Source organism: Desmodus rotundus, chromosome 9 (genome assembly GCF_022682495.2).
Source record: "Desmodus rotundus isolate HL8 chromosome 9, HLdesRot8A.1, whole genome shotgun sequence".
Lineage (NCBI taxonomy): Eukaryota > Metazoa > Chordata > Mammalia > Chiroptera > Phyllostomidae > Desmodus > Desmodus rotundus.
Genome location: NC_071395.1, coordinates 107,521,501 through 107,548,052, shown reverse-complemented (window position 1 = coordinate 107,548,052; position 26,552 = coordinate 107,521,501). Strand labels below are relative to the sequence as shown.

Below are 26,552 nucleotides of genomic sequence, written 5' to 3'. Positions count from 1 at the left end.
GAATATTAACCTGCAGTGTTTCTGTATGATCTGTTATGCACTTGGGATCCTTCCTCTGTTCTGATGTGTCTCGACGTTTATAGCCTATTCTTTCCTGTCATAGCATTTAAAGCTTCCTCTATAAATATAACACAATGGCCCTTGTTGTTTTCGTGATAAATTTAAGTGCCTGTGAGTGAGGCCAAGCGAGGCTGCAAGTCTCAGTGCAATAATTGTTCAGTCCCTGCCAGATTGACTGTTTTGACATGTGGGCGCTCCGTGAAGGCTGGATATGTCTCCCTTTACACTCCAAGAAGGTGGTGCATTTGCTATAATTTAGCTCACCAGCCATACCTGGTCCTCAGTGGCTACCCCCACCCCCTAAAAACACAGCCAGGAGCATTTTCCATCTGGGAAGGCCATGGTCTCATTGCCTGAAATTTCTGCAGGGACCCCCTGCTCTCTTCAATCTGTTCTCCTCCTGAGGTAGAAACCCTTGAGTTGGGAGGCGGTGGGGGAAAGTGATTGATGGTTTGTGTGGGAGGGAAGTCTGAATTCAGGCGGTAACGACAGTCCTTTTTTTTCTTAGCTGTGCTACACTGACATCCTCTTCACAGAACAAGAGGTAAGAGTGCCTTGGGAAATCCAGCTGTTGCCCGCACCAGGCCCAGCAATAGTAGTTTTGCTGGGAGTGTAGGGAGCCTTTACGATAACACTTTGGTCTATACCGCATCCCCCCTCTCCCTCCCACCTTTTTATCTCCCTGCTTCTCCCAGTCACCCCGTGATCGGTAACTTGAGAGAGAGCCGGGGAGGCAAGCTGTAGGGTAAAGGGAGCACCCTCCGTCCTTGACTGAGTTTAATGTGGTCTGATAGGGCAACTGCTGTAAGTTATGCAGAAGCTCCATGTGATTTTTTAAATGGCATCATGCTAAAAATCTGTAAGGTGACTTCATCCATCAGACAGTCACTTTCTAGGAGCAGCTTGTCTTTGAGAGGTTCGTCTGTTGGCTCCTCTTTCTGTGTAGAGCCAGTGAGCGTGTTATCTGTTTTTCCCATTCCAACTGGTTCTTTCTTTGTTTCCGTCTGGGTCTTTATTCCTCTCCTATAAACCTTTCTCTTTGCCCCTCTTTCTTTCTTTCTTTCTTTCTTTTTTTAATTTTTAAAAAATATATATTTTTTTTCAAGAGAGAGTGGAAGGGAGAGAGAGAGAAAACCATCTACGTGTGAAACATCGATCAGTTGCCTGTCACTCACCCCCAGCTGGGGGCCTGGCCTGCAGCCCAGGCATGTGCTCTGAGTGGGAATCGAACCAGCGACCTTTTGGTTTGTGGGACAACGCTCAACCCACTGAGCCACCCCAGTCAGGGCCCCCTCTTTATTTCTGTCTCTTTTTCTTGAATACCCACATGGTCAGCTCAACTAAATGAATATAACTATGGTGAACTAGAGAAACTGGGAACAATCAACAAACGTTAGCTGCTGTTGTCTTTTACTATAGTTATTTGACTAGGGTTTAGTAATTACTCCCTGTTACAGCTTTTATCATTTTTCTTTATCCTCAAGTGCCCCCGGATTGTTTCTTTTTGCCTACATGCTGCTTGGTTGTTATTTTCGTTTCCACTGTGTGAGAAGGATAAGACTTTAGGACCCTTGATCCTTCGTTAAAGTTTAATACAGCTTTGCTTGCTTGTTCACTTTTACTTTTTTGTATTTGAACCAACCTCTCTCCCAAAAAAGGCTGTTTGAGATATTTTGTCTTCAAGGTGGTTCTGGTTAGAGGCCTAGCTACAGATCCCACTCACCACAAGGAGAGACATCAGTGTGATTCACTAGCAGCCGGCGAGCGCCGAGAGCAGAGTGAACCCCTCTTGCAGAGGAAGAAGCCTTGACCACTGTCTTTTTGTGACTTTCAGAGAGGTGTTGGCATCAAAAGCACCCCTGTGACAGTGGTTTTGCCGGACACCAAAGGAAAATCTTACCTCTTCAACATAATGGACACCCCAGGTAGGGCATTCCTTGACCCTGTCTCCTCTGCGTCTGACTAGCTCATCAGCAAGCACTGTGCTCCAGGCCTCCCATTTTGCTCCTCTCTTTGCTCTAGAATATTTAAATTTTAGGGAATCTTACTCACTTGTTCACTTGCGCCTATGTTAGGCCCCATGCTAGATGCCACAGTAATAATGGTGAGACAGATGGGCCCCCTGCCTCAGGCACTCAGTCTTTCGAAGGAGACTGGGCACAACACACCCACCGCTGGTGGGCTCTCGGTGCACAGTGGGAGCAGCGTGCCTTGCCCTGTGGCGGGCTCCCTGTCTTTTGGAGAAGACCAAGTGGGTCCGAGTTTTAAGTAGGGAAATTTGGGTTTTGACAGATTGGCCTTCCTTGCCCGGTGCCCTCATCCCTGTCAGCCCTGCCCCCGCCGGCAGCACCTCTCCAGGCACTATCTCCCGTGCTCCAGGCCTGCCTTTGCCTTTTCTCCTCCCTCCAAATTGCCTTCTGCCCCCCAGAACTCTCCTTCCTCCCATTCAGACTAAGCTGGTATGTGAATATGAATATGTTATGCCCTTCTAGCTAAAAACGTCCATCTTTTTATGTTTGGGGACCTCCTGAATAAAAGTTTAATCCAGGAGTGTGACTCTAGTGGTGGAGTTTTTTTATACACCGCAGTGAGCTGTTGGGGGAAGGGGAAGGGGTACTGGGAATTCACCTGCTTTGCGTACCCTGCAGACCACCTGCCGGTTGTTGCCACCACACAAATGGCGACTTAGTTGGTGACTTAGTTAATATTTGCTTTACAGGACATGTGAATTTTTCTGATGAGGTCACGGCTGGCTTGCGCATCTCAGATGGAGTGGTCCTTTTCATCGACGCTGCCGAGGGCGTGAGTCTGGATTCCCTCCTCTTTGTTAGGTTTGCCCCACACAGTGTCCACAGCACTGAGCAGGCTGGGAGCCAGAGAACATGAAAATCTGTGGGATTCAGGCTCCCATTTGCTTGGAAATTAATGTAGCAAATGAAGTTCAAAATTAGTTCTCAATATGAGTTCCTTACTCCCTGCCCAGTGAAGCCTCAAAATGAATGATAGGACCCATCACCATGCAGAAAACACAAAGATAAGATAACAAATGTAAATAAAAGGAAAGGAGGAGAGTATATTCATATAAATGGATTTGAAATGTTAATGAGTTTTTCTAATGTCAAGAGAGATTGAAATTAAAAGGCCTGTGGTGTCTCTTGTATTAGGTAATTTGGCTAACCTCATTCATGTTGTCATTAGTGAGATAGCCAGCAGAGGGAGCCAGAGTTGCCTTTTTAAAATTGACTGTTTTGGAATAATTTCAGACTTACTGAAAAGTTGTAAGTACAAAGAACTCACCCTCATTTGCTTTGTGATGACTTATATTTTTAGATTTTATTTATTTATTTTTAGAGACAGGGGAAGGGAGGGAGAGAAACATCAATGTGTGGTTGCCTCTCACACACCCCATACTGGGGACCTGGCCCACACCCCATACTGGGGACCTGGCCCGCAACCCAGGGATGTGCCCTGACTGGGAATCGAACTGGCGACCCTTTGTTTCGCAGGCCACCGCTCAATCCACTGAGCCACACCAGCCAAGGATGCTTTGTAATTCTTTCTGTACGTGTACACACGTGTGTATATTCTCCCCTTGAACCATTTGAAAGTAAAATATTTCAGAATGTATTTCCTAAGAACAAAGGCATTCATGTACCTAACCGTGGTACAGTTACCAAAATCAGAGACTTTAACGATGATACAGTATATATTTTTTAAGATTTTATTTATTTATTTTTGGAGAAAGGGAAGGAGAAAGAGAGGGAAAGAAACATCAGTGTGTGGTTGTCTCTCACGCTTCCCCAACTAGGGACCTGGCCTGCAACCCAGGCATGTGCCCTGACTGGGAAGCGAACCAGCGACCCTTTGTTTCGCAGGCTGCCGCTCAATCCACTGAGCCACACCAGCCAGGGCCGTTGATACAACATTGTTGTAGAGATCATTTTCTACAGAACTTAGTCTTGCTAATTGTCCCAGTAATGTCCTTTATGGAGTTGTTTTCCTCATCCAGGATGCTGCACAGCATGTGGTCTTCATGTCTCTGTAGTTTCTTTTAATTGGTTGGAGCTGTTCTTTTACCTTTCTTTGGTCTTTTATGACATGAGCACAAAGAGTATTCACCGTTCGTTTTGTAGAATGTTTGGGTGTGTGTGATGCTTCTTCGTGATCATGTTCAGGTTATTTTTGGCAGGATTGCTACATAAGTATTGCTGTGTTCTTGCTAGTGCATCGCATCGGAGGTCCGTGGTGTCACCTGTCCCATTGGTGATGTTAGCTTTGATCACTGGTTAAAGCAGGTCTGTCAGGTTTTTCTTCAGTGTGAAGTTACGATTTTCCCCGTTGTAATAAATAATTTGTGGAGTGATACCTTGAATCTATTATACATTCTATTCCTTATTAAGCTTTACCTATGATTTTTAGCATCTACTAGTCATTTCTAGCTTGTTTCTGTAAGAGTTGCAAGTAGTGATTTTCTAACTCCTGTTTTTCCTTCTGTATTTATGGGTTGGAATTCTGTTGTAAGGAAGAGCTTTTCCTTCTCTGTTTGCTTATTTATTATCAGTGTGGCTTCATGGGTTTTTATTTTACTCATTGGATTGAATCCATTACTGTCCTGATATATTTTGATACTCTAGTTACCCCAGACTTGGCTAGTGAGAGCTCCGTCAGGCTGGCTCCTTTGTCCTTTTGACATGTCCTAAATTTTTTTTTTTTATTACTTCCTCACTCTTAGGCACAAAAAGGTATTCTAGACTCATCTCGTACCTTCTCTGCCCCAATCCTGGATCAGCCTTTTCTCCAAGGAACTCTGGCTCCTTATAGTAGGGACTGGTATTTAGAAACAGATCCGGATATGTTCATTGCTGCTGGGTCCTTTCACTGAGTACAGATAATGTATATCCGCACATGTCTGTAGCTGTTTTTACTCATATATATTAAAAAGCCATTAACACACACACAGAAGGAAGAAATCATCAGTGTCTCCTAATTCCTGCAGTTCCATTTTAGCACCATAGGTGTGCTTCCTAATTCTTCTTCTGTCCCTTCTCTATCAGTGAGAAACCTGGCTCCCAGCATCGGCACTGTACTTACTCAGTCCTGTGAGGGGCCCTCTTAAAGTTCCCAAATCTGCCTTTGGGCAAGACACCCTCTGCTTCCACCCAATAGTCTACCCCCCAGGTCCTCCTTTCCTCAAACCTTGAATTTGAAAACAGTACCCTCTTTGACTTTGCTCTGGCCTTTTCACCCCCTTGCTGTTACCACCTGTGTCTCTCAGGTGATGCTGAACACAGAGCGGCTGATCAAGCACGCGGTACAGGAGAGGCTGGCGGTCACCGTGTGCATCAACAAGATCGACCGGCTGATCCTGGAGCTGAAGCTGCCTCCGACTGATGCTTATTACAAGCTGCGTCACATTGTGGATGAGGTCAACGGGTTAATAAGGTATAAGGGACCTGGCAGTGTCCTCAGGGACTCTAGTTTTTACAAGTCTTAACCTTGAACTCGGGGGGCAACTCTGATTTCTTGGGACGCATTGATGAGCTTGTCGGGCAGGGCTAGAGGCTCATTCCCTGGCTCTGCCGGGACTGAATCCACGGCCTTGGCTTCACTCACATCCTGCTGTAACCGGCTGTGCACACATCTTCAAGTTAGTATCGTGGTCAGTGCCGGGAGCCCTGGGGTCAGTCTCATGCTCACCTCACGGCCACCGTGTAAAGTGAGCAAATTACCCAAGCTTGTAGAGCCTCAGTTTCTGCTTCTGTAAGAAGGGGATAATAATAATAATTGCCTGATGAGGTGTTACAAGAAATTAAATAGACATGTGATGGAACACACGTCAGGTGCTTAGCAGTAACCGATCAGTGAATAATGATAGCTGCTGTTATTAGCACTAAGGAAATGAGGGAACTGTTTCTTGGCTGTTGTTTCTGATTCAGCTGCTTTACAAGATAGGTGTACAAGGGCGTACATCAGTAAGCGTGAGCGGTGGTGTGGGAGACTTTAGAATGCAGTATTAAGGTGGCTTTGAAGAATAGATTAAGTATGTCTTTTTTTTTTTTTTTAAAGATTTTATTTATTTTTAGACAGGGGAAGGGAGGGAGAAAGAGAGAGAGAGAAACATCAATGTGTGGTTGCCTCTCATATGCCCCCAACTGGGGGGACCTGGCCCACAACATACGCCCCCAACTGGGGGGACCTGGCCCACAACCCAGGCATGTGCCCTGACTGGGAATCAAACCAGCGACCCTTTGGTTTGCAGTCCAGCACTCAATTCACTGAGCCACACCAGCCAGGGCAGATTAAGTATGTCTCAAAGGTAGTTTTATCTGTAGGCTGAAGAATGTACTAGATGCCTTCTGGAGGCCCCTCAAAGGGCATGGGGAGAGACTGCTTTACTGAGAGAACACTTCTGCCATCGAGGACTGGGGGCAGCACCTGCATGTCCAGAGACAGGTTCACATCCAGGAGTTTCTCTGCTTCGCAGCACTGAATCTCAACAGGGGTTGCTCCTCCCTGTCTCCAGAAGGACTGAGGATGACCAGAGCCCAATATAATACCAGGAATCCAAAGCATGGAACGATACAGTTCTTCAGAAAGGACATGGGGTGGGAAGGGCTCAATCCTGGCCTACCAAAATAGGACATCATTTCTCAACCTCTACACAGTGAATGACAACATACACATTATTTAGAAATATGGAGGTAAATGCTCTAAAAGCAGCTCTAAAAGAATTGAGAGCAATCTCCTCTGGTGAGCATGACTTGGGAGTGGGGTAGAGTGAGGTAGGGGCTGGTTTTTGTAAGCCAGTACTTTTATTTCTAAATTAAGAAATTCCATAAAACATGGTATAGTAAGGCTCGGGCTGTGGATCTGATCCCTGGGTATAACTAGTTTTCTTATAAGTACTAGTGAACTTGGGGTGCTGATGCTTCTGCATGACTTTTAAGATACAAAGTTTTAACACGAATTTGAAAATCAAGCCAAACAAAACAGAATAAAGGAGAGTAGGGTGGTGGGATTGGGGAGCAAAGTGACTTTTTTTTTTTTTAAGATTTTATTTATTTACTTTTAGAGAGATGGGAAGGGAGGGAGAAAGAGAGGGAGAGAAACAGTGTGTGGTTGCCTCTCACGCACCCCCTACGGGGGACCTGGCCCACAACCCATGTGCCCTGACTGGGAATTGAACTGGCGACCGTTTGGTTTGCAGGCTGGCACTCAATCCACTGAGCCACACCAGCCAGGGCTCTTTTATTCATTTATTTAATCATTTGTACTGATGTTTTATGTCTATTTGTATTTGTAAAATTGAGATTTCTCCAGAATGTGCTTCTCTCCGATCACATTAGATTCATTTCCTGTGTTCTGAGACCTTTGTCTCTGTCGTCCAAGTTGCCCCTTGTCTGTCCGGTGCAATTAACTTCTCCAAGGTCGTGCAGGGTGCTCCCAGCTCTGGGAAGTCGGCATGTTACCGGGAGTCGGGGAACAACTTCATCATGTCACTTTCTTGGAACAGGCTGTTGGCGAAGCTGACTGTGTTATGTAAGGCCCCTCTGAGGGCAAGGGCTGGAGAGAGGCTGCGATGTGGAGCCCCGGTCCTTCGCCCGCGGCGGCGTCAGCCTGGCTGCGCACTCACAGCTGTCTCCGTTTCAGCATGTACTCCACGGACGAGAACCTGATCCTGTCCCCACTCCTGGGCAACGTCTGCTTCTCCAGCTCCCAGTACAGCATCTGCTTCACGCTGGGCTCCTTTGCCAAGATCTATGCCGACACGTTCGGTAAGCTCTGGCTGGCAGTCTGTCTCGCCAGCTTCCCCGGAGTCACGGGTGCCTTTCCTGCTGAATGGCTTAGAAATTGGTTTCTTGCCAGAGTCCCCTGTGGAGGGGAGCATTTTATCAACTGTTAGTCTCACACTTGGAGGCTCTTTTTGGCCCCTAGACCCTCTCTTCAGGCTAAGTGGTTTCTAAAACATAGAACAGTAAAGGTGACAAGGAAGAAAAAGATGAAGCAAGAGCTCGTTTTAGGAGCTAGGCTCCGGCCTAGAGTGAGATAAAGTCTGTCAAAAACGAATTACCCACGCTCACGAAGCCTGTCAGATCTCTTCCTCAGAGATGGCGTCTCCCTCGTGAGCAGCACCCTGGCTGTCTTTTCAGCCATCTCTAGGCAGGTAGGAATTTTGAGGGCCTGCCTGAGAACTCCGTGCTGGGTGTGCACTCAGTGCGAACGAGCCTCCGCCGGGGACCCAGGCGGGTGGTCGTGTGGGTCCCTGGAGCCTGGACGTCGGCTCACCGGGATCAGCTTCCCATCGTAGGAGGCTCCTGCGCTCTTCTCCGCCCCTGTGCCTCCCCAGTTCCTTTCGGCTCCTTAGGGTCCCGTGTCCCGAATGTCGTGTGTCAGACACTGCACTTCATTAGAGGGCTCGTTGTCACCCTGTTTTTGAGCTGAGGAAACGGGGTCTGCGAGGAGCCTCCCAGATGGTGGGCGCTGGGGCACCAGGGCTTCCGCCCCGCCAGTCAGCTGCCCTGCCCCGTGCCCAGGGTGGGCATGTGCGCTCTTGTGGGAAGATGCGTAAATAAAACTTGGTCTTTTCTTTCTTTTTTTGAGTATATGTGTATATATTTACTGCATTCTCATTGCAGAAAAGTGGGAAATAAAGTAAAATCTAGTTCAGAAAGCAAAATTCACCCGTAACTTCATTATCATAACCATTACAAACATCTTTTTTTTAATCCTCACTTGAGGATATGTTTGTTGTTTTCATAGAGAGAGGAAGGGGGAGAGAGAAACATTAATCTGTTGCCGCCTGTACACGCCCTGCCCAGGGATTGAACCCGCAACCCAGGTGTGTGCCCTGACTGGGAATCAAACCCGCAGCCTTTTGGTGTACGACGCTGCAGCCAGTGGAGCCACCCAGCCAGGGCACAAATGTTTTGTTAAACTTATTTCTTTCTCTGTTTAGTGTTTTATGTAAATGAGGTCATATTTTATATACATGTATAAATATATAATAACAGGATAAATATTTATAACAATTAGGTAATGCCAGTGGTCCACTGTATACTTGAACTGTAATTTAACTGTTTTCTCATTATTAGACAAATATTTGCATTGTTTCCAGATGATTCTTAAAAAAAAAAAATGGATAGATGGACAATAAGTGAGTTAATCTGAACAGAATTCTAGTTTATAGGTTTCTTAATGTTTTTTCTAACAGTACATAAAGCAAAATCCAAGAGCTTTTCTGTAATTACAGTGTATTCATGATTTCTGATTGAAAATGGCCCTACGCCTCAAGAGAGACTGTTACTCGCCCTTGGAGCCCGCTGTTCCAAGGAGCCGTCTGTGGGCTCCAGCGTTCTCGTCATGGAAAGCCACGTGTGCACTTCCAAAGTCAGCTCTGGAAGGGTCTCAGAGATCATTGAGTTTCCCCTTCGTTTTACAAGTGGGAGAACCCTGCCCAGGGGTTATTGGTGGAGTTGGAACTAGAATCTACTCTGGTGCTTTTTCTGTCTGTCACACCATTACTGCCAAAATTGACGTCATGTCCTCTTACTAGAAATACAGCAAAGCACGGTGAAGAGTCTCTGACTTCTAGGAACTTCGTCCAGTGGGTGCACAGTCCCCAGAGCAAGGATGGCAATGTGGGCTGAGTTCAGGGAGCTGCTGTAGGCAGGCAGGTGGAGCCGAGGGGTTCAGAATGGGGAGTCAGCTCCTGTGACCTAGGGGTCAGCGAAGGCTTCTAGGAGGACATGGGGCTGAAGCAAGTGGAGAGCAGGGAAGCAGGGATTCCAGGCCCGCAGAGTTGGGAGAGGAGGCGCGGAGGCAGGGGTATTAGCACATGGCCCAGCCCTCTCGGTAGCGGTGGGCAGTCTCCCCAAGGGGAAGGGTCCCAGTAAAACTGCCGCCCGGCTAGGCTGGGGCCACACTGAGAAGGGTTGGAATGCCAGGAGAGGGAACTTAGAATTTACCTGTCAGCAGCTCGGAGCCATTAAATATTAAATGTTGGGGTGGGCTAGTATGTGCAAACCTGATGGGAGATACACCAGAGACAGGAAGGGATGAAGGAAGGGACACCTGTTTAGACGCTCAGGACAATGTTCAGGCCCAGGACTGTGGAGATTGGATGAATGTTACCTGTGAGACTGAGAAGGAGCAAGTGTATTAGAGAGATGGTCGCTCATTGCTTCAGGAAGCCTTTATTCAGCCTCTGTCGGGCATCGGCCTGGTTCTTGTGAGGGCTCAAGCAGCTCAGCCCAGTGACTGTAATACGGCCTCTGCAGAATGCAGCAGCAGAGGCGTGTAAAAGACAGGGCGGTTCACAGGGGAGGGACAGTTTCCAAATTAACAAAGTGGGAATAAAAAGATGCTGAGCCTGGATGAGGTGCCAACGCTGGCCCCTCTGAAGGAGGTAGAAGAGTCTCGAGGGCAGCGGGGCGTTAGGGAGAAGGTGATGCGTTCCCTTTTGCCATCTCGAGTGGGAGAGACCAGTCTGCTCTGGGCAGAAATACCCACGAGATCGTTGGTGTTCCCAGTGATCTGTTTGAATGTTACAGGAGTTTTTGACTGAGAAGGTCTTGAACTTTAAAAGCCACAACTGCTTGGTTCAGTCGGACCAGGATTAGCAGTTGCAGTCAAACTAGAAATATTATTTGATACAAGATGAAACAGGTTGGCTGTGGTGTTTTCTGTCCAGAAGGCTAGGCATCTGCCTTCTGGGAGCTTAGCGCTGGTCAGAGCCTTAGCGTCCGCCTGCCTGGGCAGAAGGAAACGTCTGGGCTTCGGAAAGAAAGCTGCTAGAATTCCCCAGCTACAGACCACTTGTGGCACCTGAAAGAGAACGTCGAACAGTAGTTTGCCAAGTAGCTTATAATTGTATGGCTTCTCTCACAGGTGACATTAACTACCAGGAATTTGCTAAAAGACTCTGGGGTGACATCTACTTCAACCCCAAGACGTAAGTAGCGTGTGAGAAGTGACGCTTGAGGGGTGATCCATGGTCCCGGTACGTGAGGACAGGAAAGAGAGAGTTCTGACGATTAAAACCTACTTTTTTCTTAGTCATGAGCTTCCATCCCCCCTCCTCCAAGTGAGCTGCTTTCAGGAACCCTGACGGGGCGAGAGGTCGCTTCTCGTGAGGTTTCCACAGCTCAGGGCAGGCGTCCGTGAGAGGCAGAACCATGTGCCCCCTCAGGAGTCAAGAAATGTTATGTTCCCACACACACGCCTCTTCCCCTTGGCCCTGCTCAGGTACAGACTCAGGAAGTTCACCCTGGAGGTTGGCGACACGGCCTTCTTCCTCCTGGATCACCCGCAACTCTCCTGTTTCTCTTCAGGCGGAAGTTTACCAAAAAGGCCCCAACCAGCAGCTCCCAGAGGAGCTTCGTGGAGTTTATCTTGGAGCCCCTTTATAAGATCCTTGCTCAGGTAAGGGTGTTGGGCCACCTGGTTTAGGTCTGGCCTCCTAATAAGCACAAGATGAACTTGGCCGTCCCCCTACCCCTAAACCTGCTCAGCCTTGTGTTACCGAGAATGGAGATGGTTGGTGACCAATCCTCTGGATGTGGAACACTACCGACCTCTAAGTGCTGTTGAATTTAGAGAAAGGGGGGAATGTATGAAAGAAAGTGGTCGTCAGTGAGAATCTGATTGGGGGAATTATGGTACATCCCATAAAGTGAAGTATTTGTGGCCATTAAAAGAATGGCAGAGGGACCTTGGTTTCAGGTGACTATTCTGGGCACGTCGGAATGTGGTGGTTTCAGATTGAATGAGGTGCGTCAGACGGGCACGGAAGTGGTTACACAGAGGAGTTGCTCCCAAGAGCAGAGTGTTGTGTTGTGTCTGTATGAATCTGTGCTCCCTAGGAGGCAGACCTGAGAGTGGTGATGTTGTACAAGAATTTCTTTTAAAGATGTTACTTATTTTTACACAGAGGGGAAGGAAGGGAGAAAGAGGGAAGGAAACATGAGTGTGTTGTTGCCTCTCACGTGCCTCCCCCCACACACTGGGGACCTGGCCTGCAACCCAAGCATGTGCCCTGACTGGGAATCGAACTGGCGACCCTTTGGTTCACAGGCTGGGGCTCAATCCACTGAGCTACACCAGCCAGGGCTGTACAAGAATTTTCATATAGACTTTTCTCCTAGGACAGTTGTAAACTATGCAAGTGTTGACTAAGTGCTGTGCCCTGGGAATACACGCACACACACAATGTGTGTGGCTATTCCAACTTTAAAATAGGAAATCATAGCAGCAAGACAAAATAATGTGATTAAAATTTATTAGTGCTAAAAACTACTTAGTATCTCGTGTCAGACTGGAACGGATTAATAAAAGAAATTTACAGAGTCTGTCTCGGCAGAGACCCGGAGTCTGCTGGGGGTGATTGGGCTTGGCCTTGCCCTGACAGCGGGCGTACTGCTAGGTGACCTTTTTTGGTTCCCTCCAGTGCAGTGATCCATTAAATCTGAGAAGTCTCTAAATAGGGATGGCTAAGGCATTGCCCAAGTGGGATGAGATACTGTTTTTCAGACACTAGAGGGCAGCACTGACAGCAGTCCTTCTGTGAGTGCCAGCTTTATTGTCTGGCGTGGGCATTTTACCAAGCCTGCTTCGCCCAGGGTTGGTTTGCAGGGTAGGCACCAAAGATCTCCTTGAAACTAAATTGTCCTTGCCAAAAGCTCTCCCCATACATGAAAATCTAGTGCAATGAAGTTTCAGATGGCCCATTGGCCTTCTCTTGTCCTCCATAGCTGTCGCTACAGCTGATGTGATGTCTGGTACCGTCACAGGTTGTGGGCGATGTGGACACCAGCCTCCCGAGGACCCTGGATGAGCTTGGCATCCATCTGACCAAGGAGGAGCTGAAGCTGAACATCCGTCCCCTGCTCAGGCTGGTCTGCAAAAAGTTCTTTGGCGAATTCACAGGTAATGAAGAGCTCACGGCCCCCTCACATCACTGTCATTACACCCTGCCACTCATAGTGAGGAGCTTTTCCAGACCCACAGTGGTGGCCAGAGATCTGAGGCTCTTTGGCGGAAGTTTACCACGGATAAACCACAGTTTGGGGTACAGAGCACTTGGGCTTTTTCCTAGCTGCTTTCCTTAATGGATGGTACCAAGGAAGCAAAAGCAATTCAATTCCCTTACCAGGAGGAGCATGCAAGTAAAGGAAATGGGGAAGGAGATTCTGAGGTTCTGTGTTCTCGCCAGGGCAGTCAGGAAGGTGGACTCACCGGTGATGTGCGTCAGTGGGAGAAGCACCAGGCCAGGACTTGGGAGACAGGTTGCAGACTCAGATTTCTCCGTCCCCTGGGCTCGTCTCTCCCATGTTTTAGTTGCACAGAAGCAGGTGATACAGGAGAATGGGCCCCGGACTGGTTGAGAAAAGGCCAGAGTCTTGGTCCTGGCCTTTCCGTGGGCTGACCCTGGGCCAGCCACCCAGCTCTCCTATGACTCTGGTGTCTCATCTGCGAAATAAGGGGGAGGAAAAGGTGCTGGCCAAGGACCCCATCAGCAGTCTCTTAACTGGGAGTCCAGTGGGATACAGGTATCTGAGTCTCCGAAGTGCATGATGTCAGCACTTTGTTCTGGGCTGGCCATCAGCCCGACGTGGTAGGTGCCCCTGAAGCAGACGTGCCTACCCCGAGATGCTAGTGGAGGTTTTCTCTTGTATGGCTCATTGGCTGTTAGGAAGGGAGGAGTCCCTTCTAGGATTGTTCTCAGCAGATCTAGGAAGGAGATGGGGTACTTACTTAGTTTCATGTGAGTGCCCAGTAAGTGCTTACACTCAATGAAAGGTCATGGGTTGATCGAGATACTTGAAGATTTGCGTCAGCCGAGTTCCAAGGAACCACTGAGACTAGCGTTTTGTCCTTCCTGGCACCGGGGCGACTCCAGCCTTTTAGCAGCATACTCCCAGGAAATGGGGTATCACTTCCCCTAGAATCACTGTGTCATGGCTTTTAGAGCAGAAAGTCAGCCCTCTCGCTCTTCGGGCTCTGACCATCGTGAGTGGATGAGTGAGTCAGCGCTCGCGTCCGGGCACGAGGGCAGAGAGTGACGGCTTTCTCACCCTCCCCAGGCTTCGTGGACATGTGCGTGCAGCACATCCCTTCCCCCAAGGTGGGCGCCAAGCCCAAGATCGAGCACACCTACACCGGCGGCGTGGACTCCGACCTCGGCGAGGCCATGAGCGACTGTGACCCCGATGTAAGGGAATGTGGCTCCCCGGCTCTCTGACTTCTCCCCTCCTGGGCCGGAGTACTGCTTTCTGGTCGCAGGAGTAACGCTGTCCCGCCCCTTCCGTGCATGCCCGCTCCCCGTGAGCACAGTCGGGCAGACCCAAATTCGAAGCCTGATGTTACTGCCACTGGTGGTATGATCTTGGGGACGTTCACAAGTCCTTCTGAACCTGAGGGTCTTGGTCTGTGAGGTGAGGGTAATAGTACCTGTGTGGTCATCACGGGGATTAAATAAGATTAAGAAAGTGTTATGGTGCCTGCCAGGTAGTAAAGATGCAGCAAATGGTTGCTAATCTGGCCAGTCCTGGCTTTCAAAAAACTTCCCCAGCCATTCCTCCGGCAGTCTGTCTTCTGGCATAAGCACACAGCCGGGTGAGAATTGCGAGTTACATCTTTGGAGGAAACTTGGGGCAAGTCAGTCTTGTAAGCTTGCAAATTAACAATGTCAATCTGCTATCTTAAACCTGCTTTTCTTCCCTGTTGCCCTCATCTCCCCAGAAAAAGACGGAAAATAGGGGGGTTTTGGTTGGTTTTGTTTTTTGCTATGCATCCCTTGGACATCTATTTATTAGCAAGGGGAGAGCATGGTTGGGATTTTCCCAGGAGATCACCCCATCTTTCTTGGGGTCCAGGCTGCCTCCTCACAGAGCTCACGTCATCTTTCTGAGAGGAGGTGGGAACAGTGGTACTTGCCCAGAGAGTGTGTGTGGTTGAGGCTGCTCTCTGTCCGTTCCTCCAGGGCCCCCTGATGTGCCACACGACCAAGATGTACAGCACAGATGATGGAGTTCAGTTCCACGCCTTTGGCCGGGTGCTGAGCGGCACCATCCATGCCGGGCAGCCTGTGAAGGTGCTGGGGGAGAACTACACCCTGGAGGATGAGGAAGACTCCCAGATATGCACTGTGGGCCGGCTTTGGGTCTCTGTGGCCAGGTACTGCTACCTAGAACCTCTAAGGGCCCGACTTGTCCTCTGTGCTGGAACGGTCCTAAGCAGCTGGAAGGGGTGATTCTCCCTGGAAACACAGCAGCTGCCTGGCTCCCTCCACTGGGGCCAAGGTGACCCTCCCCCAGCAGAGCTGTTGACTTGCAGTTCTCACCACCCCGCACTGGGAGGGCCACAGGGCGGCTGCTATGGACATGAGGCCAAGCGCCTTTCTTTGCGTGGACGGCGTATGTGAATGTCTGTAGCGGCATTTCTGTTTTTTCTCATCCTAATCCCCTCTTCCTCTTCTGTGTTCCTTAAGTCATAACTGTTATGGTTTTCCTCCAGAAGAAATTGTTTCCCAATCTCCACCCACCATTCTCTGACCAACAGAGAAGACTGCTGGATCCCTTGCAGCAATCCCATCTGCAGAAAAAAACTTAGCTTGGGCTTCGGGGCTGCTTGTTGGCTCCTAAATGCAGCATCTGCACTGGGAAACAGGACTGGGCCGTCCTGTTCCTAACGTGGCTGCCGCGCCTCGCCGAAGGCCCCCTTTCCCTCCTGCAAATCCGCCCCATTCGCTAGAAAGCAGGAGAAGATGAAAGAGCTGGGAGAGCCGCAGTGTATTCTGTGATGCCTTTGGCGTCACCTTGCGTTCCACGCCGTTGAGAGCAGCTTGCTTCCCACCAACGTCCAACTGGAATTAGGTTTTCCTGTCTTGTCCTCTAACCCTTTGCACTTCCTTTCATGACACTTAGCAGTTTGTGACTGTATGTGTGTGTGGTTATATGACCGGTTGTTTATTGCATCCCTTCCCTGCTAGAACGTATCTGTTTGGCTGACCCCTGCGTCTGGCTTAGGGCCCAGCACACCGCGTGTGCCGAGTGCATTTTTCTGGAATGGACACTCTGCTCCAGTGTCAATGCTGCTTATTGGCTGTTGCTCCAGGTACCACATTGAGGTGAACCGAGTTCCTGCTGGCAACTGGGTGCTGATCGAAGGTGTCGATCAGCCGATCGTGAAGACGGCGACCATAACTGAACCCCGAGGCAATGAGGAGGTAGAGTTTCTGAAGAGGCAGCTGAACGGGCTTAAGCTAGAGGGTCACAGGAACCACGGCACACGTGAGCAATAAGCAGCTGAACTGGCAGGGGACTAACCCAGAGTTGCTGCCGCTTCCTGGTTCCAGACCTCAGCACAGGCTCAGCTTTCTAGATCTGACCCTGCTGGAGTCGCCCTGTGCTCTGCTCAGGTGCTAGGGATTAGGAGGAGTGCCTTTTATTCTTTCCCTTCTCTCCTTGTTCTGCCACAATACCTGGGAATAAGTGGCCCTTCGGGCTGCCTCCAGGCAGCCCCATGGCCCCTGGTTGGAGAAGAAGCTGCTCCTAAGCAGGCCCTCAGTGTCTCTCTTACCTCTGCACTTGCTGCGCCTACTCAGGCTAGGGGTTCTCACTCCTGTGCCTTTTGGATCTCAGGCTCAGATTTTCCGGCCCTTGAAGTTCAACACCACATCTGTTATCAAGATTGCTGTGGAGCCGGTCAACCCCTCCGAGCTCCCCAAGATGCTGGACGGTCTGCGCAAAGTCAACAAGAGCTATCCGTCCCTCACCACCAAGGTAGGCCCACAGCCTGCGACGCTGCCACGCCCCGCTTGTGCCGCCTACTGCTTCGTGTCCATCAGGTGTCTGACTGGCTGCTTCCAGCAGCCTGCGCCAGGACCTAACCCCAGTCGCTGTCATTTGGACGAGATGGGAGGCGGGCAGCTGGCACACGCGTGTGTGTGCATCTCTCACTAGTGCCTAGATAGGAAAGAGATGTTTCTTAGAGAGTATACTTTGAATTAATTTTCCAGGAAATAGGGAGGGGAAAGTTAGTCACTTTGTCCCTTCTGCACTTTTCTGCCCATCAGCACACCTTTGAGGAGTTGGCCAGGGCTAAAGAGTCAGCGTCTGTCTACCGACATAGGGCGGGGTTTTCCCTAAATGGCTAAGGTGGGAATGAAATCAGTGACCTCACACCATGACCGATGCGGCTTAGTTGGTTGAGCCTCTTCCCATGAGGCAAAAGGTCCCTGGTTCGATTCTCAGTCGGGGCGCATGCCTGGGCTGCAGGCCAGGTTCCCAGTTGAGGGCATGCGATAGACAGCTGCGCACTGATGTTTCTCTCCCTCTCTTTCTCCTTCTCCCCTCTCTAAAAATGAATTATTTTTTTAAATGGTGGCCTCGTGCCCAGTAGCACTGTGCTGAGTGATCCAGATGTCTCGAGGACTGACTCTCCACTGGCGCTTATTGAAGAGGCTGGAACCAGCAGTGAGCAGTGGCTGTTTCTGGTAGTGGGCTCAGGCACCTCCTCCTGGGTTCCAGCCTTGGTTCTGTTCAGGTCTGCTGCTGTTGTTGGCACAAGAGAATCCAGGTCGTGACCCCAGGGCTGCTGTGTTTCAGGTGGAAGAGTCGGGCGAGCACGTGATTCTGGGGACCGGGGAGCTCTACCTGGACTGCGTGATGCATGATTTGCGGAAGATGTACTCGGAGATAGACATCAAGGTGAAGTGGCAGCCCCTCTCTTGAGCGGCTGCCTGGCCAGGGGCCTGGCTCAGAGCTCCAGACTTAATTTCACAAGCAGCTAAACCCTCGATTCCCCTGGAAGGCCCAGGGGAAGAGGGGTGCCCTACTGCAGATCTTCTTCAGAAAAGCGTGGTCTGTTGCTCCCTAAATGGGAAGGTATTTGAGATCTGGTTTGCCCCCTTCTGCAAGGTTATTCTCAGTGTTGTATATTTAAAGTCAAGGCTCCCAAGCCAAAGTTATTCTTGGTCATTTGTTTAAAAAAGTTAGACAGTTAGCCCATCTGTGGTGATGGGGGCTCAGAGAGGATGGTGTCAAGGAGAGAGTGGGGCTGGCTCTCCTGGATTCGTTGTCAAGTCTTGGCACAGCCCCTTAGTTAAACTGCCTATGTGTGTGGCCTCAGCCTCCCGGTGGAGACACACATTTTCTCTAAGGCCCTTTGGTGGTGGGAATGAGCTCCCTCAGGCACCCCTCTCGGAATCTCCTATTAATGTACCCAGGACTGGCACTGTAGAACATGCTGGGCTCCCCAGGCACAGCCCACGTGGGAGCTTCAGGGAGGAGCGATGCCACCCAGACGTCACGGGTCGAGAGCAATATAGCCCCTGCCCAGCCCACCTCTGGCACCACGGAGTTACTCAGTGAACGGTGGTGCGTCAGCTACGCAGATGGTGAAAGATACCTTGGTGGACTATGTTTAAATCGGAATTTGGTCCTTACATACTCTTGGCTCCAGAACACCAATGCTGCACTACACTAAATTTTCTCAGGTTTCTCAGTGATGGAGGCTTTTAGTGACTTTTAGCTTGCTATTTCATTTGTCACTGATGCTGATTAAGACTAGGGGTTCTCACAGACAGGGTGTCAAGGGGCCCTCGGAATTCCCTCTGGCAGAAGGTCGTCCTTCCAACAACCAACAATTTGTCTGCTTGCCCAGGTTGCTGATCCCGTTGTTACCTTTTGTGAGACGGTGGTGGAGACATCCTCCCTCAAGTGCTTTGCTGAAACGCCCAATAAGAAGTAAGCTTGGAGCTCTGGCCGGGTGGCTTTGTTGGTGCATCGTCCCATACACCACCAGGTTGCAGGTTCAGTTCCCGGTGAGGGCCCAAACCTAAGTTGTGGGTTCGATCTCCGGTGGGGGCGCAGATGGTAGGCGACCAATGTTTTTCTCTCACATCGACGTTTCTCCTCCTCTCTGTCCCTTCCTTCCTGTCTAAAATCAGTAAACACATTCTCAGGTGAGGAGTTAAAAAATAATTTTTAAAAAAGGAAGTAAGCTGGGGTGGCAGTGTCCCTTGGACTGCCCGGAGACACTCTCCCCTCCCCACCAACTGCACCACAATCACAAGCTCTGTGGAAATAAAGACCCCGCAATCTTGGGATGGAGGTGCTTGGGAGGCGTGAGTTTCAGCCCAGGCCTCTGATCCATTGTGCCTTTGGACACGATCCTGTGAACCTTTTGGCAGACTTTCTCTGCCAGGGTGACTTGCAGTTGTCCCTTCTCCTTCCTATGCAAAGTGACCATCTTAAATGTTGCCCCAAACCTTACTTTTTAAAGAGTGGCAGATTCTAGTAAAGGAACACAGAAGGTAAAGCCCTTTTGCTCCAATCCTGCCCCTGTGGCTTTCACTGACGTCACCGCCTTAGCTGTTCCCATTGTCACCCTTTTCTTAGGAATGGCCCTTCTGCTCGTCCCACTCACCCACCTCCTGACTCATTTCCTTTCTAACCAGAAACAAGATCACAATGATTGCTGAGCCTCTGGAGAAGGGCCTGGCTGAGGACATCGAGAACGAAGTGGTCCAGATCACATGGAACAGGCGAGAACAGAGCTCGGGTGCTGGGGCGGCGGGGCGGGGCGCCACCACGTACCCACTGGGTCCTTAGTGCCACACTTCCTCCGGAAAGTGACTCTGCTCTTGTCCTGGGCGCGTGGCCCCAGGTGCCAGCAGTCACAGAGCTGGCCGAGCCCTCCGTTGTGTCCTCCTTCCCCAGGAAGAAGCTGGGAGAGTTCTTCCAGACCAAGTACGACTGGGATCTGCTAGCTGCCCGCTCCATCTGGGCTTTCGGCCCTGACGCCACTGGGCCCAACATCCTGGTGGACGACACCCTGCCCTCTGAGGTACAGCGGAGCAGATGGGAGCCACGTGGCAGTCTCTTAGCTCAAGGGGAGAAACTGCAAAGTGTTCTCTTTTTTTCCTGAAAGTATTTTGTGTCTTCTGGTGAAGGAGAATATCCTCTTACCAGTGCGCCTACCTTCTTCTCCCTCTAAACTCTTTGGCTGTTGCCAGGGTCACTACTAAAGGACGCTTGTGTTCTGTGCAGGTGGACAAGGCTCTTCTTGGCTCAGTGAAGGACAGCATTGTCCAGGGTTTCCAGTGGGGAACCAGGGAAGGACCCCTCTGTGATGAGTGTGAGTCTGCCAGTTTCTCCACCTCCCCTACCTTAGTCCCCTAGGGTCCTTGTACCCGGGTGTAGGAGCTGGGTGGGTGGGCTCCTCTTTGGGACCTGGCAGGAGAAACAGCTTGGGGCACACAGGGCCACCCCACGTCCTGGGCCAGCTCCCTCCCTGTCCCTCCTGATCCTGTTGCTACCACTTAGTACATCCTGGAAATGAAGTCATTTCTAGATTGACATTTGTTCCTTATTCCTGAGAAGGAATGTGTTTGAGGAGGCGTATCAAGAGGAAGATGCAATTGGAGTGGTTTATAGATCAGACTGGACTTCATTGGAAGAAACATGCAATTCCTAGAACTTACTCTACATTCTAAAATAATCAGATGTCCGCGAAAGAAGCCCGTAAATGTCTGGGGAAGCTCTATATGTCCAAACATGGCCTGAAACCAGTGCACGCTCAGCTCTGTCCTCTTTGCCGCAGGCCTCGCATACCCTGTCGGAATGCCCATCTGCGGGGCGATTTTGTGCCTTACCCTTTGTGGCCACAAGACAGCTGCAGAGCTCCAAGAGGCTCCTGTTGCTCTGGCCATGGTCCCTCAATTAGCACCAGAACCATTCCTTAAATCAGCTGCCCCATCTCCTTTTCAGTGATTCGAAATGTCAAGTTTAAGATCCTAGATGCCGTGGTCGCCCAGGAGCCGCTGCACCGGGGTGGGGGCCAGATCATCCCCACGGCCAGGCGAGTGGTCTACTCTGCCTTCCTCATGGTGAGTGAGCAGGGCCCTGCTGCCCAGGGCATTGAGTCCTCCGCCTTCCCCTGGCTGAGGGATGCCTCCTTGCTGCTCTGTTTCAGGCCACTCCTCGCCTGATGGAACCTTACTACTTTGTCGAGGTCCAGGCCCCTGCAGATTGTGTCTCCGCCGTGTATACTGTCCTGGCCAGGCGCAGGTGAGCAGCCCCAGGCACGCTGAGGGGTGCACAGGGCGGAAGAGCAGAGCAGGAAGTCACTCAGCTGCCCCGGAGGGGTCGGCCTCCCACTGTCTCCATTCCTGAACCCTAATGAGCCAAGTTTTCAGAAGTGGGACAGGAATGAGGAAATCCCCAGATTTTCTGCAGATTAAAATTTGAGATTCCTTATTGGGCTCTGGTCCTGAAAGAGCTCCTGGAGACAGTACTGCAGGGGTCGGTGGCGAGAATGCCTGTAAAACCTTGCCCATCGATGTCCCCAGTCCAACCCAGAGGTTGCCGCCCCTGTAGCCTCCATAAGGAATGAGACCGAGAGGCCCAGCCTTCTCCACCTCCTGTAGTGCATTCACAGCTACACTGTCTTTGATGGTAATTCTCGTTTGGGGGCAGATTGCTTCTCTGCTTTCACCTCTGTGGGACTAGGGACTCAGCCTTCTTTGTTCTGTCTCAGGGGACACGTGACTCAGGACGCGCCCATCCCAGGCTCCCCTCTCTACACCATCAAAGCTTTCATCCCAGCTATCGACTCTTTTGGCTTTGAGACTGATCTGCGAACTCACACCCAGGGGCAGGCCTTTTCCTTGTCTGTCTTTCACCACTGGCAGGTGAGAAAAAGGTGCAGGCTGGCCAGCCTGGCTGGCCCCCGTACGAGACCAGTGCCTCTGATCTGTTCCCCTCCCAAGTCCGGACTGAGACTGTCCAGCCTCCTCGAGAAGAGTCCTGCTCGCAGGCCCGAATGCCCTGGAGGCCTGCTGGACCCTCTAAACCCTTTGCCTTTCAGATTGTTCCTGGTGACCCTCTGGATAAGAGCATCGTCATTCGCCCCTTGGAGCCACAGCCAGCCCCTCACCTGGCCCGAGAATTCATGATCAAAACCCGGCGTCGGAAGGTGTGTATCCTCAGACCCTTCGCCACCCCCGGCCCCCCGGCTTTCAGCACGCGTTTCTCTCTCTTCATTGCTTCATTTTGGGCCCTTCGCCCAAAGACTAAGAGCAGTTCACTGTGGAACGTGGAGGTGCAGTCTGTACAGGCCTGGGACCCAGTCTGTCCGGGAAGGAGACCTGCTCCCCAGCGACAACACCCTAAAAGCAGGGCTCCTGAAACAGCTTGGCCGGCATTCCACCCCCACCAGCCTCCTGCCCACCCACAGCTCTCAGGGGGCCCCCAGCTCGTTCAGACGCCACAGGGCCCATTCCTGTGTTCGCCCCCACCCTCTGCAGGGCCTGAGCGAAGACGTGAGCATCAGCAAGTTCTTTGACGACCCCATGTTGCTGGAGCTCGCCAAGCAGGATGTCGTGCTCAACTACCCCATGTGAGCACCGGGCTCCTAGCAGCTCCCGCTCCCTCCAGGGGCTGCATCCTGGACTGGAAGCTGGGACCTGGCGTGACTTGCGTGACTTGGACTCCGTGTTGTCGGAGCACGTCTGGGAGCTGCTGTGGCCATCGTGAACACCCAAGAGCCTCCCACCCAGGGCCTGGTGAGGGAGGCCTAAGGTGCCTCCTGGTCCCTCTCGGGCCTCTGCCTGGCTCCATTCCCAGGGAACAGAGAGGAGCTTGGGCTCAGGGAAGGAGAAGGGGACACACAGTGTTTAACCCCAAGAGGCCCTCTCCTCAGAATTTGCATGGAATTTTTTTTTCTTACAAGTTTGACCTCAGCCATGGTTTATAAGTAAACAGAACATTCTGACCTCTGCCTTCTTCTGTTCCTTTCATCCTGCCCCTCCCGCCCCCTTTCCTCCAGCACAGTCTAGTCCTGGCACTTGGGCCCTAAAGCTGTGTCGTCTCCCATGAGGCTTCACTGCCTCTGCTCCCAGCTGCAGCCTTCTTCCCGCCTGGGTTCCCAGGGAAGCAGCCTTGTGGCGAGAGACGCTCCTGCCTCTTGACACAGTGTTCCCGTGAGCACGGAGGCCTGGTTACTGCCCTTGCTCCCAACTCTGGTGGCCTGTCCCCTCTGCCATGCCTCCTTCGGTGGGACCTGAGCTGGCCTGGGAGGTGTTAGGTTTCTGGGATCGGAGGTCTGCTACACCCCCCCTTGCTGTCCCCTGCGAGTCTCTGTTGCCTTGGAGGTGGGGGCCAAAATTCTTTGATTTCCAACATTTGGCTCTAAGTTTCCCCTTCCAGCCACTGCCAATCCCTACTCTGCCCTCCCCCAGGTGAATAAGAGACTTGCCAATTTCCTGCAAAACTCCTTTATTAGGAACATGTCAGGGAACAGTGAGGGTCTGACTGCCCTGGGCTGTGGGAACCTACTTTCCCCCCTCATCCTGCGCTGTTCTCTTGATGTAGTCTCTGTACATGGTGTACACGGCACCTGCGTGAGGGAGAAGGAAAAACGCCCCTTGGCATTGAAAGTTTCATCCATCCTCTGACTCCCAGGTGTCCCAGGGAGGAGTAACAACAGAGCAGAGCCCCAGGGGTCTGGCTCTAGCTGGTCCCTTGACAGTCCAGCTTACCTGCTCATCTTTCTGCCCTAGGGCTCAACAGCTACTATTAGCGCTTGACCACAAAGCCTGGGGAAACAACCTATTTGACAGTTCACAAAGCATTTCCACTGCATTTCTATCTGAGCAACCTCGTGGCAGCCTGGGAGGTAGGCAAGCCAGGGGCAGTTACTACATTACCCGGGGAAACCAAGGATGGGAGAAGGGGATTTGTCGCCTGTCACACAGCTGTCTCATTATTTTAATCTCTGACTCTGTGATCCAGAGACGAAGAGAAATTCAGCCTATATTCTGTCGCGTGCTTTTTCTTACCTCGGGGACAAACTTGTCATGAAACAGACTGCACACTGTCCCCACAGGCCTGGGACAGGAGATTAAACAGGGACCCCTGAAAGTGTCTCAGTGTGGGGGTCACCAGGGACTTGATGTGGAGCCTTGCATAGGGAGCAGGGACTGACTTCATGGTCCCTTGACTGAGGACTCGGCTCTCGTTCTCCTGTGGCCCCACTCACCTAGCATGATCGCACCCACCGCACAGGCCTGCGCCGCCACGCGGGTGTGAATCAGGTGTATGGACATCTTGGTGGAACCACGAGCCTTCAGCCGGTAAATCCTGTATGCCGCCACCACCAGGCAGCCTCCTAGGCCTGTAGTCAGAGAACACGGCCTCTGGGCCTCATCCGTGAAGCACATCACTCTTGAGAGATACACCTCACTAGGCAGACTGGGTATCTGGATGAACAGGTGCTTTGGTGCAGCTTTGTGGGGCTTGGGGCGGTTATTTGGCATTGCGGGGGGGGGTGGCATTTTCAAAGTGGCTGTCCCCTCTAGTGGTGCCCCTCCCCCATGTACAAACAGCCCATCATCATGACTCCCCTACCCCCTTTAGCTCTGCTCTGGGCCCTCCAGGATGTAGGCTCCCACGTCCTGGTACAGCTTTTTCCTACTTCCCCAGGGCCTTGAGGAAGGAAGCCCTGGAGGATCCCGAACCTCTCCTTCCCCTCCTGACATTGGTGTTGGTGCCCCACGTTTCTCCAAATCCCAGGCACGCACTCGGCCGCCACCTCCACCCATCCAGACCTCCTCACTGCACTGTAAGGGGATGTCCCTTTATCCCTCGCCACCTCTGCTATTGGTTCACTCCTCTTCTAGCTGGTGATTGTTCAGTGGTGGGACCACTCGGGGGCTCTGCTTCATTGTTTGAAAGGACTAGGAGGGATGTTCTCTAAGAGAAGGCCCCCTCCGGGCCCCCCATTCCTTCCTTCCCCACTCACCTATAGGCACCAGCGGAGACTCCCTGGTCTTCCTCAGGAGCTTCTCAGACACGCTGTCTTCACCCTCGGGTGGCACCGACCAGCCTTTGTCAGCAGACATGATCCTGTCCCCACAGGTTAGCAGCTGGGGCGCCTAGATTTCAGCCCAGTCCTAGAAGGAGGCACCCCACAATCAGAACTCCAGTGTTCCTCAGTTTGGGGTGGAAAGGAGAAAACTGCCTGCCGAGACCCTCTCTCACCATGCCGCTGCCTGAAACGCTAGCCCAGGTGCCCCGTCTCAGATGCTGGACCACTAGCACCGTTTCCCCATCTCCCGAACGCCGGCCTCTTCCCCAGTCTGTTCTGACTTCACTGTTTTCTCTGCTTCCCCCTCCCCAATCTGCATCCCTGTGAGTGTCATCCTTGGGCCAAAAAAAAGCAGCTGGAAAAATCCACAGACGAGGGTGGGAGAAAAAGGCTTTGAACCTTGGGACCTCCCCCACTGGCCTTGAGTTTGTGACAGTTACTCCTGAGGGAGCTACAGAGCAAGATCTGGCCCCAGGGAGCCAGAGCCATCCCAGACTGTCAGAGATGGCTACCCAATCACCAGAGCCAGAGCAAAGTAATTAGACGTGGATTTGTGTACGCTGTAGCGCATGTTTTCGACATGAATGCTAACGGAACAAACTGGTCCCTGAGCTATTCCCATTTCCAGGTCCATCTCTTGCCAGTTTCTTTGCATATAGCAACCCCCTGCCTCCCTCCCTGGGCTGGTGACTCTTAGCATTCTATTTGCTAACCCCTGTAAATGTCTGCTCTGATCGCAAACTAGACAAAGTCCCAGCCCCAGGGTTCTTGCCTGTGGGCTGCCTTCTAAATCTAACCATGAAACAAACTCCCTGATTGAGGCAACTTTTATACCTGGTTGTCCCGGAGCAACAACTGCGGGCCCTACGGCTCCTCAGCATGCTGGTGCTTACCTCGGGAGATGGCTGGAGAGTGGACCGCGAGCCACTGGGCCAGGGCTCGGCATCCGTTGAACCAGCCAAGAGCTGATGACAAAGCTGCCACTATATGGGGTCAGAGAAGCAGTGGCAGGCTTTATGGAGACTTTGAAGTTGGGAATGGAGAGGGGAGGAGATAGGCCAGGGCATTGGTCTTAACCCCCCATCTGCTGAGTTTCAGGCTGGCCTCCAGGCACTGGAGAGCCAGGAAAGACCAAATGGAAGGGAGCCCTGACGCAGGTTTAATCTTTACATTGCCAAGGACATAAATGGCTGGGTCAGAGACGGACCTGATCTGGAGAACTGAGATGGGAATATAGAGGCAAGGATGGGTTAGGGATCCGGGGTCCTCCCCTGAATTATACTGCCTCAAAGACTCTTATGAACAATGTGGGCTGGAAATACAATGTTCCAATTGCGGGAGGCAGGCTCTCTGGTCTTGGTCTCGATACCTTCCAGGATGCTTTCTGGACTGAGGAGATTTGTTCAGGAGTTTGAAACAACTAGGACTTCCCTCCCACCTCTGGGGCTCTTTATACCGCCTGCGGGTGATGCTGCCTCAGGCCACAGAGATGACCATGACCAGCGCTAGTGCCTATTCTGTTCTAGACATTTGCACTGCGACCTCTGTACAATGCTATACGGTAAGCAGCTGTTTGTTTGTAGATGGGGGAACTGAGCTTCCGAGAGGCTACACGATTTGTC

General features: G+C 51.3%; 2 protein-coding genes across 2 annotated transcripts in view; one reads left to right on the top strand and one right to left on the bottom strand.

Annotated features, from left to right (window-relative positions):
• EFTUD2 (elongation factor Tu GTP binding domain containing 2) overlaps positions 1-22,840 on the top strand; it is a 34,714-nt gene extending 11,874 nt beyond the window's left edge. Inside the window, exons 7-28 of the mRNA XM_024553602.4 lie at positions 569-604; positions 1,895-1,985; positions 2,780-2,862; positions 5,336-5,502; positions 7,711-7,835; positions 10,948-11,011; positions 11,391-11,481; positions 12,849-12,984; positions 14,142-14,269; positions 15,041-15,234; positions 16,174-16,285; positions 16,701-16,841; positions 17,667-17,768; positions 18,724-18,806; positions 19,520-19,606; positions 19,782-19,908; positions 20,112-20,199; positions 20,832-20,950; positions 21,037-21,131; positions 21,601-21,754; positions 21,931-22,038; positions 22,370-22,840. Of these exons, the coding sequence (XP_024409370.1) occupies positions 569-604; positions 1,895-1,985; positions 2,780-2,862; positions 5,336-5,502; positions 7,711-7,835; positions 10,948-11,011; positions 11,391-11,481; positions 12,849-12,984; positions 14,142-14,269; positions 15,041-15,234; positions 16,174-16,285; positions 16,701-16,841; positions 17,667-17,768; positions 18,724-18,806; positions 19,520-19,606; positions 19,782-19,908; positions 20,112-20,199; positions 20,832-20,950; positions 21,037-21,131; positions 21,601-21,754; positions 21,931-22,038; positions 22,370-22,465 (2,427 nt within the window). The 3' untranslated portion in view covers positions 22,466-22,840. The remainder of the gene's footprint in view (positions 1-568; positions 605-1,894; positions 1,986-2,779; positions 2,863-5,335; positions 5,503-7,710; positions 7,836-10,947; positions 11,012-11,390; positions 11,482-12,848; positions 12,985-14,141; positions 14,270-15,040; positions 15,235-16,173; positions 16,286-16,700; positions 16,842-17,666; positions 17,769-18,723; positions 18,807-19,519; positions 19,607-19,781; positions 19,909-20,111; positions 20,200-20,831; positions 20,951-21,036; positions 21,132-21,600; positions 21,755-21,930; positions 22,039-22,369) is intronic.
• A 485-nt stretch (positions 22,841-23,325) lies between these two features.
• HIGD1B (HIG1 hypoxia inducible domain family member 1B) lies at positions 23,326-25,344 on the bottom strand. The gene is made up of 4 exons (XM_024553969.3): positions 25,104-25,344; positions 24,865-25,015; positions 24,103-24,237; positions 23,326-23,460 (listed from the first exon to the last, which is right to left on the bottom strand). The coding sequence occupies exons 2-4, from the start codon at positions 24,962-24,964 to the stop codon at positions 23,396-23,398; spliced, it is 300 nt and encodes a 99-aa protein (XP_024409737.1). The 5' UTR covers positions 24,965-25,015; positions 25,104-25,344; the 3' UTR covers positions 23,326-23,395.
• Between the last annotated feature and the right edge of the window lie 1,208 nt (positions 25,345-26,552).

Bases quoted from the DNA above. Each gene is read 5' to 3' on its own strand.
- HIGD1B (XM_024553969.3), bottom strand. From the start codon at position 24,964: ATGTCTGCTGACAAAGGCTGGTCGGTGCCACCCGAGGGTGAAGACAGC. The intron at 24,238-24,864 runs GTGAGTGGGGAA...CTCTGACTACAG, and splicing joins GTCTCCGCTGGTGCCTATAG to GCCTAGGAGGCTGCCTGGTG. The intron at 23,461-24,102 runs GTGAGTGGGGCC...TCCCTCACGCAG, and splicing joins GGTGGGTGCGATCATGCTAG to GTGCCGTGTACACCATGTAC.